We start from the raw sequence: 23,359 nt of genomic DNA on the forward strand, positions 1-23,359 counted from the left end.
TTGATAATTTGGTGCATTAGAGATTAGTTTATTTCCTTAATATATTACCCTCTGTTACTGGTAACATATCTTGCCATTTTCTCCTCCTAAAAGTGACTTTGAGAAGCAACCCAGAAGGTGTGTTAGGAAATTACGTATTGTGGCCAGGAGGGATCTTATTACAGGTTCACTGCTTAAAAATAAATAAATAAATAAATAAAGATATCTATGTAGTGAAATTATACTTATAGATTAAAGTTACGCCCAAGATATGGATCCACATTTATAAAGTCACCATCCTAAAATAAAAATTCAAGTTTTGAGAAGTGGGAAGGATTGTTTTCTGGTACCAGGAGCCACAGATCTGTCAGCATCCAGGTGGAATGGATGGATAATGTGCCATGCTGAGCAGCACAGCCCAACTTAGTGTTGATTCTCCCACGAGGACCTTAAGGAGCTGCTGATAGTCTTCTTTAACAGAATCAATGAGTCTTTCTTTCCTTCAGTCTCTCATATGACCCTATTTTGTTTTGAATCAGAGAAGGAGGAACGAAAGAAGTAAACTATTGGGGTGGGGTGGGGTGGGAGGTAAGGTGGGTGAAGGAGATTGAGGAAGCCCTAAGGAGATGTCTGTACTGTAAAGCCTACGGACAGGATCACAGGCTGCTTATGGTCACCTGGAATGTTACTGTTTGCTTGCTCTGGCCTTATTTGTTCCTGCTTCTCATTTCAGATTCTTGCCCTGATATAATAAGTGAACATCTTCCCAGCCATCATCCCGTATTGACAAGCAAATGTCATCCACGTTTGATTGACATCCATTGCTCCTGAATGCAGAAGTATGACTTAGGAATCAATTCTCCTTATTTATTTAAAGCTGTTCTTGTATGTCTTATATATTTGTTGGTGGGGTAACTCACTTAATGTCTACTCTAAGGGCTTTCTATTAATATTCTAAATCCAGGTTGTTTCCTCTCCTGCTCTCACCCTGTGGAGGGGGACTCTTCTTTGTCATGTTTTACCTATTTTTTTTTTTCTCTCCACCAAGGTACATTTAGGAAATCTGCTATGGCCTTATAGAATTCTTCCATATCTTAGGAAAAGACCTGGCCCAGTACTTGTGTGAACTCTGCTTGCTTTATTGTAAGACTTTTGAAGGCATTCTGACAAGTGATTATTTCTCATGCATGTAGCACCTTTAAGCAAATGCAACTCCAAGTCCAATGACAATATCCTCTGAAAGGCTGCTAGAATTGTGAGCCTGTAAGTCAAGTACATATGTATACTTTCCCCATTATGCAGCACTTGTAAAAAGAACAACTCCACCCCCACCCTTCTTTATGCAGTGGATGTGTCCATTTAAAATCATTGAGAAATGTCCTTTGGTTTTTTAACCCATCTCACTGTTCACTGGGTAACATCTTGTTTCATTTAGGAGGCTGGAAAGGAAAATCATAAGGTTAAAAAAATCATATGTACCATCTGGAAAATTCTACAGGGCCTTCCTTATGTTAAAAGTGGTATTTTGAAAAACACCTGAAGCACTGATTGTGGGTGAGCCAGTAGAGAAATACTGTCAACCAAGCACCCTCCTTTCTACCTTTACTTCCTTCCACCCTTCAACGGAGGCTGCTAGCAGTGGGGACATAGAGGACTTAGGTGTGACTCTTGAATCCTGAAGGCTGTTACTCAGCAGTCTCCCTCCCACAAGAATGTCCAGCGAGAGAACTGCCATCGCCTGGGTTCAGCAAGGGAGTATTCAGGATCTCACTGTTCATCCATGTGCAGAGAGGGAAAAAAAGACAGGCCAAAAAAAAAAAAAAAAAAATCCCACATTGTCAGAGTAATGCCAAACTCTCTCTGAGTGGGATGAGCAGAGCAGATGCTGCAATGAGATGCCAAAGCGGCTCCCCTTCCTCTGTGCCTTGGGTGCCTATAAATTGCTCCGGCGCGCGTTTGTCAGCCTCCTCTTCTCCTGGCAGGTGGTACCCAGGCAGAATTCTGCGTTCAGTCTCTCTCGCGCTCAGCTCTCGGCCGTGAGGCGCTTGCCGCTGCTCGCTAGCTCCTCCACTCCAGCCCCGAGGCTCGCGGAGCCCACAGTGCCAGCCGCCGCTGCTCCGCGCACCCGGGGGGCGCCTGGCCGGAGCTCGTGCGGCCAGCGCGGGACTTTAAGGTGCGCTTCTATTAGAGTTGTGGTGGCTGCAGAGGAGGGGGGAAAAGGCAGGGGACGGGCGAAGAGACCGAGCGAAAGAAGAGAAGGAGGAGGCAGAAAAAAGGCAACTTCAGACGGAAAGTTGGTGCGAACTGGCGCAGTCTGCAAAAACGGAAAAGTCGATCGCAGGCAGCGGTGGCATAAAAGTGTGAGCGACCGGGACCAGCGCGAGAGGCAGCGACCGGTTCTGCCCTCCGGGTGGCCGCGCCGGCGCGGGCGCCAGCCACAGGTGCGAAGGGGCTCGCGGGAGGCGAGAGGGCGCCTTGCGCACCCCTCCCCCAGCCCCCACCCTCTGCTCGGGACTTCAGCTCAAGTCACTTGGCGCCCGAGCTCCCTCCCCAGCCGCAGCCTCAGCGGGGGGAGCAGGAGCCGGCGAGGAGCGGCCGGCGCGCGCCCGCCCAGGGGAGTTGGGGTTCGAAGGGGATTGTTTTCGGCTCTAAGGAGGTCCCCGCCCAACCTTCAAAATTTTGTCCAAAAGCAGACAAGAGGATCGCCCCGCGCTGAGCCGGCTGGTGGGCAGCAGGAGGCGCCTGATCGCCGCCGGGGCGCTGGGGGTGGTGATGGTGCTGCTGCTGGTCATCCTCATCCCGGTGCTGGTGAGCTCAGCCGGCACGTCGGCGCACTACGAGATGCTGGGCACCTGCCGCATGGTCTGCGACCCCTACGGGGGCACCAAGGCGCCCAGCACCGCCGCCACGCCCGACCGCGGCCTCATGCAGTCCCTGCCCACCTTCATCCAGGGTCCCAAAGGCGAAGCCGGCAGGCCGGGAAAGGCAGGCCCGCGTGGGCCCCCAGGAGAGCCCGGGCCGCCGGGTCCCGTGGGGCCCCCGGGCGAGAAGGGCGAGCCGGGCCGCCAAGGCCTGCCGGGCCCGCCTGGGGCGCCCGGCCTGAACGCGGCCGGGGCCATCAGCGCCGCCACCTACAGCACGGTGCCCAAGATCGCCTTCTACGCTGGCCTCAAACGGCAGCATGAAGGCTACGAGGTGCTCAAGTTCGACGACGTGGTCACCAACCTCGGAAACCACTACGATCCCACTACCGGCAAATTCACCTGCTCCATCCCGGGCATCTACTTCTTCACCTACCACGTCCTGATGCGCGGAGGGGACGGCACCAGCATGTGGGCTGATCTCTGCAAAAACAACCAGGTGAGTGCGGACGGCGGCGGGGAGGGCGGGGAGCGAGCGCGGAAAGGTACAGGCAAGAGGGAGGAGACCCCGGAAATGGGGGTGGGAGCCGGCAGAGGAAGGGCGCGGCAACCCTGCTCCCGGGAGCTATAGCGAGGGGGACACTGTGCCAAACTAGAGAGGCGGGGGTCGGACGCCGAGTAGGGCGCCCCGCGGCCTGGAGAGGGTGGTTCCAGAGTCTCTCCCCCGCGCTCGGTGCACGCGCGTGTGAGCACTACCCTCGAAGGGCGAGGAGCCGGTAGCTCCAGTGCTGTCTCATCTAGTTCCTCGGACGGCCGGTGCGCCGGGGGAGGTCCAGAGCAGGAAACCACCCCTGGGCTTGCGATTTTAGTAGCCTAGGGTCGCTAACTTCCCAGGGAATGGCTAGGATTGAGAGAGCCCAGAATGGGCGTGTCGAGGTGAGAAACTCTGGGGAGACAGACAAGAGCTCCTAGGAGAAAGAAGGGACCAAAGAAGTGAGTCCGAGCGGGGTGCATCCAAGGGCGGAGGTGGGAGGGACAGTTAGACCCGGGGTCACAGGGCCCTTGCAGCGTCTCAGGCAGAGAAACTCCCAAATAATAAATTTCAAACTCGGCTTTAGTTCTTGGCTTTAGAAGCGAGTTGTCAGCCAAAGAAGGGCAGAGGTAAGGAAAGCTAAGAGAAATAAAAGTTGAGACTCGGGATTTACACAGTAAAATCACGCACCTAAACAGGGGACCCAAACTCGACTGACTGGAGTCAGAACAGGCACAGGAAGGTGGCCTGGAGGGCAACCGGTTCCATCCCGCTGTGTGGTATTGGGTCTCACCGGAGGTACCTATGAGAGAGCCCTTCCAACTCCCAGCCTTCTCGCTCACCCAGGGAAGGGGGCTCGGCCTCGACTCAAATAGCCTCACATTAGCTCCGGTCACTAGGACCTGCTCTCCTGAACTGTTAGCCGCTGACACAGGGGCCACGGGTCTGCAGTGTTCTGCTAGGGCCCCTATACCGTTTGCAAGAGAAATTCGTGGCCATTGCAACACCGAAGCATGTTTGATCTCTTAGTCAGAGGAGGAAAATAATGTTTCTACTACCTAAAAGTGTAATCTGACTTTTTGTACACGCTAAGTCAGCAGCCGCTGGGGCGAGGCCTTGTCGCTTGCAGCCGGCGGTCTGGAATGAGTTCCCGGGCTTTACCTGCTTGTTGAGTGGCACCGGAACCGCCCGCGACCCCACCATCGCCCTCAAGAGGCCTCATCTCACGCAGCAACTTTGACATAGCAAGGGTTATAGGGTTTCAGGTCACTGGTCCCCTGGAAATTAAGACCTTCTTAGCTACAGCTACAACCATTGAAATAAGAAGAGGACATAATTCAGGATCAGAATTCTGTCAAAAATGGAAGACAAATGTCCGAAGATGTTTAAGAGAAAATATTTTTTTTTTTTTTTTAAATTCTGTCCTTATCATTTCCTACAAATAGTTTAAGGGACCCTAGGGCACACAGAACAAAATGAGGAGAAATGACCACCAGGAGGCACTGGCCGGGTTGTTTATTATAGTTTATTATGCAGGAAAATAATGTAAGGATAAATAAAAATTATTCACGGAGCAGTGGGATAGTTATAGGTAAATGGTTGTAAAGGGCATGACTCACTGTACCAAAATAGAGCTAGTGTGTCACTCTAACAGAATGGTTTTGGTGAACAGCCCCTCAACAGGCAGCCATGAGCACCCCTTTTATTTACAAATTGGTGCTCTTCTGACCGAAAGATTAGGTCTGGGAAATACTATCAGGCTGAAGAGGCTGTTTCTTTTTAGAGGTATCAATTAAAATGGGGTAAGTTTCCAGTTTTGTCAATAAGTGTATAAAAATGGTCGCATTTGAAAACATCTGGATGCTGCAACTGCATTCACAAATCAGAGAATAACACAAATAAATTAGTTTAAATGGTGATGTCTAGACTGTGGAGACTGTTTATTACAGGGTTCTAAGCAAAACATTTTCTTCAGCTATTCGGTGTGTATTTTGTTTTTAAAATTATTTCATTGTTTGGGGTATAAACTGCTCCTTTGTGTCACTCTAGTATACACATTCTATGAGGATCAGGAAAATGAGGAAGGCACAAAACAGTCAAACTACAACATATAATGCTTTCCATTGGCAATAGTAAGCTGCTATTTTTGTAAAAGGTGTGCAACAGGTAATTGAGAAAAATAAATAATATAGTGGTAAACAATGTATTTCTGAGTTCGGTGTGAACTATTTTAGAAAATGGTCATATTTCAATATTACTGTTAAGGAATTTTATCTCTAGAACTATTTTTATCAAATCTGGTCTGCACTACTTATATATAGGAAATCTTGTAAAAATCTCTTTTATTTCAGATAAATACTTTATCCTTGATTTTCAATTATACTCTTGTCTGATCACTTCTTAGAATGGCAGTTCTCCCCTCTCCCCAAGCTGAACCAATTTGTTGTCATAAAATGAAAACTCAGAGACCAATGTCAGTGTAATGTTCTCTGGATTGAGTGGAATTTGAGAAGCACCATAATTAAACAAAAAATTATAGTTCACTGTAGGAGGGAGCAATGACTGGACCATAACCATATCCGAGCCATTTTATTTATTCTTTGTATTGAATGTAGGATCACAGATGGAAACATCAAAGGCCAGTAAATTAACCTGATGTGCCTCTTAACCTTTTGTTTATGATTCCACAGAAGTACAATGAAAATGAAATTATGAGAACATCAGCAGCAATTAATTAAATTAGCAAATGTTACCATCAACATTGTCTCTAATGATAAGTCCTCAATAATAAGATAATGCTAAAACTACACAACATATTACATTCTGAAAACCTACCATTAAAAGGACCACGTTTCTCATATTCCCCATGAAACCATCAACCTAAATTTAATCTTACCATCTGTGGAAAGCCCATGACAGTGCATATTAAAGGTAAAAGTTGGACTCAAATAGCTAACATAAATACAGGAAAAGAATTTTATTGCTTATATACTTAGAGCTAGAAACCTGAAAAAATTTATCTGAATACAATTTTTATAATGCTGCTCTAGAAAGCCACTCTAATAAAAATGAAACTGGCTTAGGATTAGAATTCTAAAGTAATTAAATACTATTTTTTACTTGTAAGAATTTATTAGTTATGGCAACGAACACGAAATATATTGGAAAAAAATAATAGTTTGTGGTTTGATATTTATTATAGAGATTAATGGCCCATCAAACTAATTATCTTTGTAGGGACAGTGAAAGATGGACTAAAGATAAAGCAGAATCTAAATAGTTAACCTAATAAGAAAAGATTTTAAGGCAAATACAGGTAAAAATGGGTATATATTATAGAAAAGGACTCATAGTAGTCCCTGACAAAATGCTGAAATCAGTGTACATTTAGGAACTTGAAAATAGCCTCCAGGGTGAAAGCATTACCTTCCTCAATAGTTTGATGGCTTAAAGGAAGAATTGCTGAAGTCACTGTGCTAGATGCTAGAGCTTGAAATTTGAAGTCCCATTATACCTGCAACGTAGGAACAGGTAGGTAAGTGGGCATACTCAAGCCCTGTGCACTGAAGTATGGAGATTACTTAATTGGGAAAGTCTTGTAGTAGAATATAGGTTAAGATATTAGAGAACTGCTTTCATTATACAGCAATCACACTGGCTTTACCCAACAAAGGGAGTAAAAAACATTCAGAGTTACCGTCCAGTCTGTGGAATCTCTCTAATGCATTTGCAGGGTTTTGTGGTTACACCTACTAAATTAAAAATGGTACTTTTTGTGGTTTTGTGGTTATAACCTATAGTAACTGGGTTACTTTTTTTTTTTTTAAAGACTACTGTCTCTAAATCAAGTGATTTTTTAATGTGTCCTGGCTGCCCAATGCCTTCATGTAGAAAACAATGATAAAGGCCAAGACCCATAGAATACATGCTAAATACACAAAGCACTGAATAAAATGTGTGTCTGGTTATTAATAATAGCTGAGATATACATTATGTTTGATAATTAATTAATATATTACTATCAGCTAATTATTCTTTTGTATTTTAATTTTCTCATCCATTAAAGATCCACATGTTAAAAAAATCAAGTCATAATCCTCCTGGTGTATTAATGACTAGATGAAATTAATTAAATTAATCAAAGCATTCAACCTCCAGAAACTGATGATTAATTACTAGGAAATATTATGAGTTCAAATGTATTATTATTTAGTGGTCAAGACAGATTACTTCACTATTGGAATATACATTTGAGTTGATGCTTCTGAGCATAATTGCATGGTATATTGCTTTCATTATATTAGTGCCAGGTAACACAGTGTTAAGCAGTTCTAAATCCTTTAAGCCTTTTCTCCTTTTCTCCTTTTGCTATATGATATTCAGAAAGAAATTTTTAAAATACTCCTCGTATTACTTCACAAGTTCAGTAGTGTCAAAGAGCCTTCTCCTTTTTTAACATTTCAGCATTAATGTGAGGATATATCACATAAAATTTTAATTTGAAAACCTATCATTTAAATTTTGAAAGAAATGCATGGCAATTCTTAACTTATGTCTCATTTCTCTCATTTGCCAAGTGATAAAATCCAGCATATTGTACCCCAAGTCATGCATTATTACATAGTGCAGGTTTACAAAACCACTAAATCACTTGCTATGTTATTCAGGGAAATATCATTATAGTGGAATAGAAACAAGCCACAAAGTAGAAGATATGTTGCTGAAATAAATGAAATACAAGTCTGCCTATTGAAAGAGTTTCCAAGGCAGAATCAAAATATGTCTAAATGAATATGAAGCCTAATTTGAGTTGAAGATGTGACAGAATATCCATATTACATGATAAGATAGGCAATTTGACTGCTTGCAAATGTTTATCAGCTCGCTAATGAAACCACAGACTCAACATGAGCAGATTGTAAGCAACCTATGTCCTCAAAGCAAACCATACGTTTAAAAGCACCTTAAAATATAAAAGGACGTTTGATGATCATTCAAAAATTCTAGAAATTTGAGAGACCTCAAATCACAGAGATTTAGTTGCTTCTACAACTTTTAGATATGTTGAAATTAAATTGTTGATTTAAATGCACATATAATTGACAAAAAAGCACAAATAGAAAGAACTCTGAAAACGTAGGTGGTATAACTAAAGATGTTTAAATGAGTTGAGCTTTGGAAGCAGCCTGGTAAAGGGACTTTACTTGTGTTAGATTTTGAAAGTCCTAAATCAAAGGACTTTCTTTCTTCCTTCCTTCCTTTTTTCTTTTTTCTTTTCTTTTTATATAGTAGCAGAATGGCACTTCCCTGGGTCTGTCCTTACTGTGGATCTCAATTTTCTAACAATTGCAATGAACAACTGAAGTTTAACTTGAACTTCTGCACTCATACACAGTTGGCTAGAATATTTGTATTTGGTTTAAATAAAAATGCAAAACAGCACTGTTATTTCCATTTCTATTGGGCAGAGGGATTCGAGGAATTAGAAAAAGTAGTGATGTAGGAAGAGATTCGATTGATATGCTTTGTTTACAATGATAGCAATGATTGCTGGAAGAGCCCTCACTCACTGAAGCACTGTTTTCTCCCTTCCTTTGGAATAACATAGTTGAAACTGTTACAGAGATGGACTTGCAAAGCTCCGAGGCCACGTAGATGTCTCCACACTTTCTGTGCTCCAGCAGCAAGGCTGCTTAGGATGCTGTGTGATGGCAAGAAAAAGAAAACTTGAGCATTCTCTTTTTCACACTCTAATTCTTGTCTGTTTCACATAGGTGCGTGCTAGTGCTATTGCACAAGATGCTGATCAGAATTACGACTATGCCAGTAACAGTGTGGTTCTGCATCTGGAGCCGGGAGATGAAGTCTATATCAAATTAGATGGTGGGAAAGCCCATGGAGGAAACAACAACAAATACAGCACGTTTTCTGGATTTATTATTTATGCTGACTGAGAATGCAGAAACTAAGCTTATTATTCTGAGTTTGAACACTGGATTCGAATGGCTACCGTCAGTGAATCAAGGATCCCAGGGGATGCCGATTGCAGGGCACCTCGGTTGTGTATATGTGGGGAAATCAAATGCTACCTGACTCACATCTGTATCACTCAGAAACATTATGTAAAAAAGTATTTAAAGCAAGATAAGCAGATGTGTGATCCACTACCGCCAAAGCAAATACTCCTATCGTTAGTGTCCATGTGAATGAAGTCCTATATAGATCACAAATTTTTATAGAAAAATCTAAGACATTGAATTATTTCTTCAATATATATGATACTTTGGTGTACTGTGATCTTGCTGCTCTTATCCATATGTCAGCTTTGGTTCTTGTGAGTTTTCCTGCTTATTATGATACTTGGAGTCCATTGATAGTGTGTGGAAGAATCATTTTAACCTGCAGGAGAAGGTCTAATTGAAGTAATGCTGCTTGTCCCCAAAGAAATTGTTTGCCTTGTACTCTTGTTAACTTTAGAGCTAGACCTGGGAAAGATTCAACTTCAAGCCTTAACCTGGAATTTTCTGGATTTGTGGGAATTCCCAAGCCTATGATCATTTTCACATTTTCCTTTTCTTATGAATTTTCTTTTTTCTCTTTTCTGGTGATAGTCTTTAAAAATAGAGATTGAAATTGTACCATAGGATTACCCTCTAAGTGTGAAAGTGTGTAATTATGTATGGTATTTAGAAAATCCCCTTTGTGTCCATTTTGTCAATAGAATATATTTAGATTTACTTGGAAAGTCAGAGAAATTTATTCTTTGGTATTAAATCAGACTGAGGCTTTTGCCTTCTTTGGAACAAAAGATTATTCATAACCCAATGCACAAAGGTTTAATTTGAGCTTCTGCATGCATCACCAAGGGGACACTAGGTAAGGCCTTTGAATAGTTACTACAAATCTGTGGCCTGAGGTTATTTCAAAATTAACAATTTCACATCTAACCGATATGATGACAAAGTGTATATATTTTATATAAATACCTGCCACACATTTATATACATATACATATATGTTAGATGAAATATATATATATATATATATATATATATATATATATCTTCAGTCCATGAGGCACAATGGCTGTAGAGCCTCAAAAATTTAATTTAAAAAGATGTATGTGTATATACACACAGAAACATGCATAAATTATTTGACTTATTTTGGACTGAAATATATTTTAGATGATGAAAATATATGGAGTTATCAAAATAATTAAAACAATTTTCTTTAAGAGTTATGCAGAAATTAAATCTTACTAGGTTAAAATGCCCTATCTTCACATGTATGTAAGTTAAGCCTATGGTTGCTTTATTATCATATGCCAATCAATACTTTAACTGCATTATCTGGCAGACTATTAATATCAGGACTGCAGAATAAAGTGGTTCTCCTTCATGGTGTTTATGAATGATATGCCTTTGAGTTATCAGTTGTTTCCTTTTTTTTCAGTTGAATTGAAGCTGACGGTCAGGCAGATTTTGAGGATAGTGCAAACCCTTTCTGTCTGGTTAAAACACACTGCCCAAAACCATCTCTTTAATCTAAGGAAAAGATTAAAATGCATGTTGATTCGTCTTAACTATCACACAAGTTCCACTATTACAATGAGAAATCGCTTCCCCTTTCGTTGCCTTTGAAGACTTTGACAAGTAGATTTCAAAAACAGAGATTTAAAAATCTGCTTGTTTTACTGATGAAGGACATTTGCATTTTTTCATTTAAAGAATTTGGTTTGTTATCTTGGCTCATTCCTCTTTGGTACTTTCTGTTCCAATACATGAAGTGCTTGATCATCTTTGATCAGCTGAAATATCTTTAATTTAGCAAACTTCTACTTTCCAAGAGTTATTCATGGTGTTCCCTTCTGAAGGTGGTGCTTGCTTTGTTTAAATGCCTTGGTCTGAGTAACCATCGTGATTTATATGATTAAAAACACTTAGTCCTTTCATCAAGAATAATGACTAATTCTATTTGGCCTTTCTGATATGTAAGATAGCTCACAAATGAATTAATAGTTTTTCTTTCCATTTAACAATATATATTTATCAAAGAGGAATTGGTAGCGAAAGTTTGGAGATGTGTTTTAGGTACCAAATTGCATAGTGAGGATTCAAATGATTAATTTATGAACAACAGTGCTCATCAATTAAAAGTTTTAACTAACAGTTTTAAAAAAGGTTTATTTATACACACTATCAGGGCTGGATACCTTTTAAAGAGTAGGCTTAAGAATCAGACTGTCATTTTCAACAAATTTGACCTTTTCTTCAGATAAATAAGCATTGTTTTCTCTGTTGAGGCCCGAGGACAAATAAAAAAAGGTAAAGGAAATAAAGGGAATATATATATATATATGGCAAACATTTCTCTTTTTTTGCATTATAACTTATGAATTAATTAAATTGTGGCCTTTGTTATTATAAATGTAATGATTCATTAAACTATATTATGTAATATATTTTGACTTTAATGATTGAATTTTTATAAATCAGTACTGTTATATGTCTCTATACAAACCTTGCAAAACACAACAAAATTTACAGAAAGCAATGGATACCAGAAAGAAAAAGGCATCAAAACTGATTTATTGTGTGTGTGTGTGTGTGTGTGTATATATATATATATATATATATATATATGTGTGTGTGTAGGTAAATGGTATATAATTAACTTTCCAAAATATTTTTATTGTTGTGATTTGGTAATTATATTACAGTAGTCTTTGAAAAAGTCTCAAAATTTAATTTCCCTTACTGCAAAAGCGATTTTAAATTGCCATATTATTCATTAAGCATTAATTAAAGAACAGCAGGATAATTAGTAGGATCATCAATATTACAAGAAACATTAGATTGCTCCATAAGGGGGCAATTTAACTAGAAACACTTTAAATTTTCTCAAGTAGTGCAGTTGATAGATTAGGAAAAAAACCAAAGACCCCAGTTAAGGGGATATAAACTTTAAATCATTGTTTGGAATACATAATCCTGTATTTATATTGTTAAAGCAAAGCAACAGGGCTCTGTTAGGATCAGTAACTCCCCAGAGGTGAAAATGTAATAGTTGGCCAGTTTCAGAGAAGGCAAACTTCTCTTTCTCATAAGAAGGAAATGATCAGTCATTAGTCCTATGTAGCTCTGGCTAATATCTCACAGCAGATTTGAAATCACAGAATGTTATCTGCAAGTTTGATACTCAAGTTGTAAATTCATATATAACCATCCTATTTGAAAGTTAGCCATTGCTTAGGGTTTTCTATCAGTATCTTATCAAGTGCACACTGAGTTATACCTCTAAGTAACATTTTAGGAACGATGTTGGTGAGTATGTGAGAATAGCCGTGACCTCCATACTTCATCAGTCGATGCTTCGTGTGAATGTCATGTGCCATCAGAATTCGATCTTCGTAGCCCTCCTCCACCAGGAGACGCACCCTGTGAAAAATGTTAACTCATGATGTGCTATTTGTCTTACAGTTTGGATTTTCAGGGTGCTTTAAACTTTCTGCTCAGAAACCTATTGTGCTTATGGTAAAGATACTGCCTTCCACTGTGGCATGTGTATTGGGAGACCCTTAATAAACATTGTGTGGCACTGATGGAGGTATTGCTGTATCCTAGCAGGAAAAAAATCCTTATTCCATGCACACAGAAATTTCTAGCCTGTGATATTTATGGCAATGCCTGGCAATGTTGCATTAAAGATAGCTTCTAATAGGATGTGCCAGTTCCAATGAATGACCGCGTTAGCATTTCACTAAATAACTTCATTCTGGATTTGTATTCAGCTTTGATCTCTCAAATGCCTCTCTTTTAGGCCCATTTTGAGATCTCGTTCTCACTCTCTCTTTTGATTTAGCAAATAAAATCAGTGGGTATTTGGGATTAAAATACAGAAACAAAAGGAATCTTTGTGATAAAGCCCTGAGACAGTAAAAATCTGTTGGTTTGCAAATGAAGGGCAGCTGCACAGTCAGTGAAGAAGGGTTGGCAAAAGTACTTCTGTTTTTTGAGATTTTTGTCCTTTTGAAGTCTATAGGAATTATGACTCAGTAGCAGTTTCTGAGCATTGGATCAAATTGACCAAAAAAAATTCACTCCACCTTTCTTCCTCAATAAGACTGCTAAAATAATAAGTGGTTCCTTTAAATTTATAGTCAGTTGACTAAGAAACAGCTTTCTGACTATTGTCTAAAAATGTAATCCTCTTTGCTTGGTTAAGTGCTGTAATCTGTAGTGTGAGTCACCTCCCGACAGTCACCATCTGTATGTGTCTGGACTCTGGGCAGTGTCTGTCTTGACTCCCATGGTAAGGCAGAAATGAAACTTGCAAACAATGGTTCTTCTCTGGGATTCTTTTTCAGTCATATGGGTACTGAGAGTCCCAAATGAATGCAGGTGGGTGGACAGCACTTTCCTCCACGTTCTGAGCATTTGAAAGATATCCTTTTGGTTTTAATAGGGAGCATTTCTTAGCATTCTCGGCCATGAGGCCTATTTAATAACTACTATGGTATGCAAAATGTAAGACACTCATACAAAACACTCAGATCAAAGCTCTGCCTTCCAAGTATGTGCATTTTAAAACAAATTATATTTGAAGATTAGACCTTGTATTTGCAGGTCAAAGGAATGTAAGCACCGGAGCAGAAGATCCAATCTGGGTGCTCTGTCTAGAAATCAGCATTCATGCCATGGGTACTCCATGCCTGTCCATAAATCCACATAATGCCATTTGTGCTATCAAGGTTATTTGATTCCTTGAAATGTGTCCTGAAGTCCTGATCTTCCAAAGTTCCTTTTGGAATTCTATTTAAGGGAATTGTCTAGAAGGGGCATATAATTATTAATGGAAAAAAGGGAAAGATTTGACAGAACGCATACAAGATGCTGAACCTTAGTGTGATGTACTTTGATCCACACCTGCAAAGGAATATTGTAGTACAGGAGCTTGTAGAATATGCTTTCTCTTCAATATCTTATGAACATTTTGCAAAATTTTAAATTTCTTTTCCTTATCTGAGAGTTTTGATATCTCCTTACCACAAGGGCATACATATGGATAAACAAGTCCCCACAGGATGCCTTTTGTCATATTTTGAAACACAAGGTAATCAAATTAGGAATTAGTAAAGAAAGAATATGGTGGGTAAGATGTTCTTATTTAAAACAGGGAACCTATAAACTCCTTAGGTCAAGAATTTGGAGATTGGTTATCTCATGAGCAAGATAATATTCTGGCTTTGAAATACAGTAATATTCTGATTACCAGGGAAACCTGCCTGATCATGCCTTAACAAAGAGATGATCTTTCACGTACCACTGTGTAGAAGAATAGGAGTTAACAGAGATGCCGCCAGAAAGGAGGAACCACTACAGATGAGAAGAAGACAAAAAATCACAGTAATTATAGCAATACAAATGAGTTAGTGTTTTGCAAACAAATATTAGAGAGAGACTACAAAGTGTGAAAAGGCAGAGATATAATAAGATTTGAGAAATGGAGCAGAAGATTGAAAACAGGTGTTAGACACAGAATTTCTGGGGCTGAAAACCAGAGGTAGGCAGAAGCATGCTTATATGTTTTTGCATTTCAGAGATGTCAGACTACTATGGTTACAGCAGATGAATGACGGAAACCAAGTGCCCAAGACATGGGGAACAATGGGGTACTGGAGTACACACAATCCATAAGGTCCTTCAGTTATTAACATGAGTTGTTCTGGATAAAGTGACCCAAAGGCATGGCTATAATTTTAAAAAGATTAAGCACACATGCATACACATACCTATGTGTACATGCATATATGTAATAGCATGCATATACACATTTATATATATAACATACATATAAAATTTTGATGTACATTCATACATTCAGAATGTTTAAATTTGGCTCAATAAAAGATAACCAAAATTAAATTCTTGTTCTTGAACTAATGGTCAACAGGTGCTAAGAAGGAATTCTGTGGAAGTCACTGGTCATTTTCCCCTCATATCTCCTTTCTAAGTACCCCTTTTCAGATCCCCTCTCTCTTCATCCAGAAGGTCTGGGAACCTTGTGGAAAGGCTAGGAATGGAAAACACACCTCACTGCCACAGGCAGGCTTAGGAAAAAGGAAGCAGATCTGCAGTGCAAACTTCCCATTTCTAAGATAAATTGCAAAATGTTGAGGGTATTCATCATGAAATCATGTTTGTAAGATCATAAAAGAAGAGAAAGACCTACCACACCATTCCATTTTAAATTCTGGATGTCCCTGGGCAAAAAATATTCCCTTCTGAGTAGGACCCAAACTGATAGGACCCTGGGGAAACCTGTTTGCCTATATTGGTGTTCCTGAGCAAGTAAATTAAAATCATAAAACAAAATAAAAAGGAACAATAAATCTGTTTGTTACAGAACTGGTTTAAGTATTTAAAAAAAGAAAAACGAGTCCAGCATCGTGGTGCACACCTGTAATCCTAACAAACTCAGGAGAGGGACGCAGGAGGATCTCCTGTTTGAGGCTGGCCTCAGCAACTTAGTGAGACCTTTTCTCAAAATAAAAAAAAATTAAAAAGGACTAGAGATGTAGCTCAGTGGTAAAGTGTGCCCAGGTTCAATCTCCCTTACCAAAAACAAAACAAAATCAAAAAAATCCTAGCTGCTAGCTTCATCAGTCAAGTCCATTCAAGCAGTTTGCTCCTATATAGTGGTCACCAGCTTAAATAGCTAGTGTAACATTTATCAACTAACTCTGTCTAATGATATTAAACTTTAAGCACATTTTATCACTACTGAGGTTATCAAAGAGGAATGTCGATACATAGAGGGGCAACAGAAGGAAATGTAATGGTCAACTTCTCAGGGGAGCTATCCTAAGGATATTCCAACCGCAACCATTGGTCAGGATGGTCCCTTCAGCTCCAGAGTCCACCATGTTTTACTATTGATTCTCAAGCCTCATGGTTTCTGATCATCGCCTCTCAATTCCATTTTGCTTACTCCAGTTCCAACCAACATGTTAAACTCATAACCATGTTCTGGTCCTTGTCATCATGCAGAACTGCTCCCCTGAAACCTCAGCCTTCAGTTGCCCAATCGGATCACATGACCTCTTTCTACTTTTGCCACTCACCCCTGTATATATTCACCCACTTCACTGAAGCCTCCAGTTATTTGCCCTGCTGTGCTATTCCTGGATATCTGCCTATTTCTCTCAATACCTCTTCACTCCAGCCTGATTCCATGACACTCATGTCAACTCCTCCTTTATTTCTCTATCACCCACATCTTTTCAGATAGAATCCCAACCCCAGATCTGATTGTTCAGATGTTCTCTTTCTACCCACAAAGTTTCTCTGGTCCTATTCCAAAAACTCAAATTTTTTGGTGAGGGAACAATCCCCCAAACGTGTATGGTGGAAATATACAGTCATTGCAGCATGGTTTCCAGCCTTCATTGGGCTCATGTCCCCCTCATTCCCCGACAGCCATGCCTTGCCTTTATTCACCTAAGATCCTTCCCTGGATCCACTCCTTCTTTTTCAGGAGATGACCACGCCTACTTCAGAGGGCACTACAAAATATGTGGTTATGTGGCCTTGGTTTCCTGTTCCTCTCACTAAGACATTTCTCTGCATCCACACCATTGCTTGCTTTGCATTCGTTCGTTTCAATGGAGAAAATCATCCTTTCAACTGACTTTCTATTTGCTCTCCAGATTCCATCTGTTAGTCTTGTAAGGACCTTGACCTATATTTCTTATCTGTCTAGATTTTTAAAGTGAACCTCTATTGAACACTTCCATATTCTGCACTCAGAAACTTTGCGTACTCTATTTCATATAAATTCCACAATTATCCTGTGCAATACCATTGCTTCCCTGGGTCCATTCTTTCTGTCTCTGTCTCTCTCTGATCTTGCTCTTCACCTCTTAATGGACATTTCCTGTGATCCTGTGTTATCTTCTAACTTCAGCCCTACCTCCCTGCATCCTTCTTTCTCACCTCCTCATTCCTCAAGGCCATACTTACTGACATGAAAGGAGGGACTCCTCATTGTTGGATTCAACAGATATTTTCAGTCTTGATCTCTTTTGATCTGCCATATATGACAGGTGTTTAACCCCTTCATCCTTAAGCACACTTCTCTATGGACTTAAACAACAACAATTTCTCTGATACTATCAATTTGAAAATCTTTTCACCTGTCCTTGAATGGCTTTTCCTAACTCTATCCTTCAAATGTCCGGGTCCCCAGGTCCCCATCCTCATCTTTTCTCTGAGTGATCTCATTCATTCTCTTGGCTCAAACTATCACTTACAAACCAATGAGGTCAAAATTTATGTCCCAGCCCAAATCAGAGACACAAATTTATGTCTCTGCCCTGAGACTTACATTCTTATCTTAGGGCCCCACCCACAAGATAACAATACTTCTAAAGTCTTCATTATCAGGCCCAAATCTATTTCTCTTCCCAGGTAACCTAGCTTGGTTCATTCAATCTTCATATGACCATGTGACCAGGACCAAACTGGGCAGTCATTCTCAACTCCTGAAATTTTCTACATGATTGCAAAGCATGATTTCCATTATTGTTTGCTTTATCACAAATTAGGAAATTTTGGGAGGTTGCATTTTCCATGATGTTTCGTGTTTTGACATTATATTTTTAACAGTTAAGTTGCAACCACACTTTTAATGAGTCCTTTAAATGAAGCATTTCAGTTAATAATTGTAGAAAGTCATGACTTTATTGTGGTCAACCTGGAATAGAAACAGCTTATTTCATTAGGGGAAAGAGGAGGAAAATGTCTTTTGTTCTCATACTGTCATGGTAGGGGTTGAGTATTATCTGTTTTTTGTCAGTTGCCCATCTGCACTGAACTTCTAAGGCTCTGCTAAGCCTTAGCCTACTTAGGATGACTCATTTTCTCCTTGAAATAATATATAGAGATTTCCTCCCTGAAACAACTCAGATATATTTTTCTCTGTAAGTCTGTGGTTCAGTCTGCTTACTGTTTTCTGAATCTTTGCTAATACTCACCCAGATATGAAAATCCAAAAGACTGAAAAGAGAGAACACTATAAGAGATTTTATCATATTTACCTTCTTATTCTTTTGTTATCATTGGGCATATCAATATCTGGATTGAATTGGTAATTAAGAAATTCAGTACCAAAGAGATCATATTCCAAGTAGCAGCCAAGTTGAGCAAACTCCATTAGCTCCTTCTTATCAAGTAGAGACCTAGAGACAATAAAATAGACATCTAGTTATTATTAAGAGCATATTCTCCACATACACAGATTAGAAGTTTTAAACATGCTATGTACTAGATAAGTCAACCAAAAGAAGTTTTGAGTTGCTTCTGATGATGTGACTATAAAATAGTAAGTTCAGTTCCTTTTGAAGAAACAAAACAACTTTCCTACCTAAAAGGGAGCTTTCGCTTCTAAAATATACGGGAACCATATGGCTTATTTGAACTATGCTGGCATTTCTGAAAAATAATTTTGTAAACCTCCTTTATAACTGTCTTTAGGATATGTTTCACATTCTTCTGAAAATCTTTAATGGGTCAAATTTTCATCTTCTAAGGATTGCTGTGAATAGTGCAAATGATCAAGGAAAATTTGGCATTGGGTCTGGTGAATTAGGTGAGTAGTACTAACCTGGGTGAAATAGGAAGTGTAACTATAATGGTAGCAGGGAGATTTCCTTGTGAAGATTATAAAGGGGCTCTAGAATTAATTCCAAAGTCTATGTGAATATCACTTCAAATTTTTATCAGGGACCATAATTATACAAATATACATGTTTGAATCAATTTGTTTTAAAAATAAGATCTATTTTCTTATGGTAAATTTTGTGGATGTTGTCTCATTTTAATGGGTATATTAAAATAACTCTATTTTAGGATACAGCTAAGTACATCAGTGGGAAAAGAGAAATGTAAGATAAGTACAGGTTATGGATGGGGAATAGGATATGGAACAAGAGTAGATTATCTCAACAAATTTAGATTATAAAAACTAAAAATGGATGCACTAAAGTAACTCCAAAATACCATTGTAGGCATTAAGTCACAGAAAAATAAGCATAACCATCCTGCTGGAGGGCAATGTGAAAAAATTGTGAGGGAAAAGCACTGCTTAGACATGAATTGAAGGGAGTCCAGGACCTAAAAAAGGAAGTGATTGTTTGGGATCCAAAATTGGCCTGCAGAAGAGTTGGCAATGCGGGTCATTGCCACATTTGGCTTTGATCCATGCCGATATTCCATCACTTTGGCAACTCCAGGATGCAAGAGTTAATGCACTATTAAATATCTATAAATCTACTTCTAAGAGGTCGGATGTATTTTTAAAGCTTTTCTTCCAAACCATGGCAGGACAAATGAAGCTTCCATGTGTCACAGGTGCAAGGGGCCTCTGCTTTCCTGGAATATTTCCGGGGAGGCGACTATTGACTTTCTTCTATTCATAATTCATAGTTCACAGTACTGTTTTAGGAAGAGAGGCTAAAAATCTTCCCTTTATATTTTAAAATATGCATTAGTACCATGTTATCTTCTATCAATACTACTCTTTCCCCATCTTCTTACCATGGAGACCGTCTTTTGCTTCCAAAATTACTAGACTAAAAGAATATCTGTTTTTCTATAGTAAACATGTTCTGTTTTTCCCAAAGAGCCATGCTTAAAAACAAAATATACACAATTAAAATAGCATAAGGGAGAAGAGATAAGTTTAGTATTCTCCCTTATGAGTCAATTTGACTTGATTTGTTGATTACCCAATCTGAGCAAGGTGGGGGAAGTAAGGAAGCAGATGGTAGTACCAATAGGGTGGCTCAGACTCTTATTTCTGTTTCTAATGCCTTTTTCCTTCTTTTTCTCTAACATTCTAAAACTAAGTTTTCTAAAGCGATATAACGAGGTACATACTTAGTGAAAAGTAAAAAATGTAAAAATCATAGGAAAATCTTTAGCCTTAGTTCCAATTGAAAATAAAAGGTAAAGTTGCCTATCATCATCGTAATAGCTAACAATTTAAGAACTTACTATGTGTCTGGTATTTTGCTAGGTGCCATACATTTATTATATCAATACTCACCACAATTTCTATTGGGTTTCAATTTCACTGATGAAGAAACTAGTACTGGAGAGATAAGATTCACTCCAAATGATATGCTAAATTCCTTTAAATTCATTCTAAGGCTGGAACCTATTCTCTTAACCATCATATTATATGTATTTCCTATTCCTGTTTTTTCACTCAGTAGATATTTTCCAGAATTACGGTGCACTCAGTGTATCTTAATTTTTACTTTGAGATTTGATTTCCTCCCCAAGATACCCTGAATGACATTTGAAAAATGGAGAATTTACCATCAAAGGGTAGTGTGGGATAAGGAAGTGAAAATCACAGAAAAGCAAGAAAAGATTAGCTTATAGAGATCTTTAATTGCTAAGTCAGAGTGTAACTACATATAAAAGCAAGATTTATAGTTATTTTGGACAAATGGAACAGAATTGTCAAAGGAGAAAGAACCATTTTAGTCTTGATGGTTGTTTGCTTTTTTCCTATGAACCTCACATTGATCTTGACTCCTTGTATATATTTAGGGGCACAGAACCACCTTCCCTCACCAGACCTGACCTGCTGCCTGCATTTGATTTCCACTTGGATGTCTAATTGTTCAAGCATAACATGTCCCCATATGAATCCTCCATCCACCACGGCTGCTCTAATACCTTTCTCTGTCTCAATTGGTGGCAACTCTGTTATGGTTTGGATAAATGTCGCCCAAAGGAATCTGTGTTAAAGGCTTGGTCTCCAGCCCATAGCACTACTGGGAGGTGCTAGAACATTTAAAAGGTAGAGCCTAGTGGGGGGTCTTCCAGTCATTGGGGGTGTGCCCTTGAAGAAGATATTGGAACCCCAGCCCCATCCTCTTCGCCTCTTTCATACCCCAGCCACGAGAGGAGCCACTGTGCAATGTCATGTGCTTCCACCAGAGGACTAAAAGCAATGTGTTCACCAGATCATGGACTGGGCCTCCAATTGTCAGTCAAAATCAACTTTTTTATTTAGTAGATGATTTATCTCAATAATTTGCTACAGAAATTAATGGAAACCTGACCAACACAACTCCATTGTACCTGCTCAGGCCAAACACCCTGTGGTCATTCTTGACCACTCTTCTCCTCCCAAATTCCACATTTAATCGACCAGGATAGCCTCTTAGCTCAGCCTTCAAAATGCAACATTCAAAATTGCCTCCCTTGCTACCCTCTAGGTTCAAGTCACCACAGTTTCATGCAGGATCCCTCCTACAATAGAGTCCTGACTGCTCTACCTTAGCTTCTACCTTTGCTCTACTACTGTCTGTTCTTTTTTTTTTTTTGGTTGGGGGGCGGGTGTAGGGACTAGGGATTGTACCCAGGGGTGCTTAACCACTGAGCCACATCCCTAGGCTTTTTAAAATATTTTATTTAGAGACAGGTTCTCACTGAGTTGCTCAGGGCCTTGCTAAGTTGCTGAGACTGGCGTTGAACTCTTGATCCTCCTGCCTCAGTCTTCAAAGTCACTGAGATAACAGGCATGACCCACCATGTCTGGCTAATTACTATCTATTCTAATAGCAATGAAAGTACCATCTCTACACCTAAGTCAGATCAAACCTCTTCTGTGCTCAAAACCCACAAGTGACTCCCCAATTTCCTTCAGAGTGAAAACCAAGGTCTTACGATAAGCTGCAATGCCCTTGTGGTATCTTTCAATGTGGTCTTCCAAAAGCCTCATTGAAAATGAATGGGGACTAGAGGGATCCAATTCTCCACAAGGATATATAAATGTTATATTGTAAATGTGTCATTATCTTGTAAATGTTGTCTGAAGAATGTCACCATATGTAGAGATCTCCTTCTGGAGGAAGACTAGTACTGTCCAATGAGATCCATGTACACATGTAAGTTTCAAAACAAACAGATCCTGAGAATTCTTACCCTGTAGAGACGTATACAGAAAGGAGTGTGACTTTCCAGGTGTTGTGGGCACACACCTGTCATCCTGGTGACTTGGACAGGAGGATCAGAAGTTCAAGGCCAGTCTGGGCAACTTACAAGACCCTGTCTCAAAATAAAAACTAAAAGTGCTAGGGGTATAGTTCAGTTGTGGAGTGCTTGCCTAGTATGCTTAGGGTCCTGGGTTCCATCCCTAGCACCACATGTTTACACACACACACACACACACACACACACACACACACAGAAGAAAAAAGGAGTGTGACTTTGAGGGAACTGGTTCATCTGTAAAATTTTCTTTAAAATTTTATAGTCATATGTAGTGGAGAAGATTTCTTTAGAAGGAAAGCAATTAGGTAGATATTTTGGAAATTAGAAAAATGTAGTTGAAAAAGAAGGGCAAACAAATTTGGTATCATTACAAATGTATATCTCTGTATGTTTTTATTACTATTTTTTACTACAAAGCAATTAAGAAATGCATTCATTTAAATTCTTCTTATGAAAGAAAGAAACAGTGCAAAATCCATGGGAAGGAACCAGTTTAAATGATAATGCATATTTTTCAAAGGAAAGTAGTAAAAAAAAATATGGAATTTGGCATTGGACGATAATGAGGAGTAGGGTGGGAAATGTAGATGATGCCAGAAAATAACACCTAATCATCACCAGTTATTAAATACAGATCTAGCTCTTTTAATCCTTACAAAAGTAACATGAAAAAGGTATGAACATCCCCATCTTACAGAAGAGAAAACTAAGTCTCAGAAAAGATAAGTAGCTCAGCTTTTTAATTGAGAGGTTGTGAGGAAGCCTAGATTACTTTTGTACGTAGGAACCATGTTCTTAAACCAGTCCTGTCTATGATGAGGCACACACCCACCAGACCAGATCCACTCTACCTCACCAGATCTTATTCCATGGAGAACTGTGCACCATCATAACACCAAGGAGCTCCCTGCTCC

At 39.6% G+C, this 23,359-nt stretch overlaps 2 protein-coding genes across 6 annotated transcripts in view; one reads left to right on the forward strand and one right to left on the reverse strand.

Moving 5' to 3' along the window:
* Positions 1-1,069: 1,069 nt before the first annotated feature.
* On the forward strand, positions 1,070-11,834 carry C1QL3 (complement C1q like 3). The gene is made up of 2 exons (XM_079108204.1): positions 1,070-3,339; positions 9,147-11,834. Exons 1-2 carry the CDS (start codon positions 2,752-2,754, stop codon positions 9,324-9,326), a joined length of 768 nt encoding a protein of 255 aa, XP_078964330.1. The 5' UTR covers positions 1,070-2,751; the 3' UTR covers positions 9,327-11,834.
* Positions 11,835-12,017: 183 nt separating this feature from the next.
* PTER (phosphotriesterase related) overlaps positions 12,018-23,359 on the reverse strand; it is a 66,616-nt gene continuing 55,274 nt past the window's right edge. For all 5 annotated transcript variants that reach the window (XM_079108186.1, XM_079108189.1, XM_079108187.1 and 2 more), the window contains 2 exons: positions 18,473-18,613; positions 12,018-12,812 (listed from right to left, as the gene is read on the reverse strand). In XM_079108186.1, coding sequence (XP_078964312.1) covers positions 12,602-12,812; positions 18,473-18,613 — 352 coding nt within the window. In that variant the 3' untranslated portion in view covers positions 12,018-12,601. The remainder of the gene's footprint in view (positions 12,813-18,472; positions 18,614-23,359) is intronic.

Source organism: Sciurus vulgaris, assembly GCF_902686455.1.
Source record: "Sciurus vulgaris genome assembly, chromosome: 12".
Classification (NCBI taxonomy): domain Eukaryota; kingdom Metazoa; phylum Chordata; class Mammalia; order Rodentia; family Sciuridae; genus Sciurus; species Sciurus vulgaris.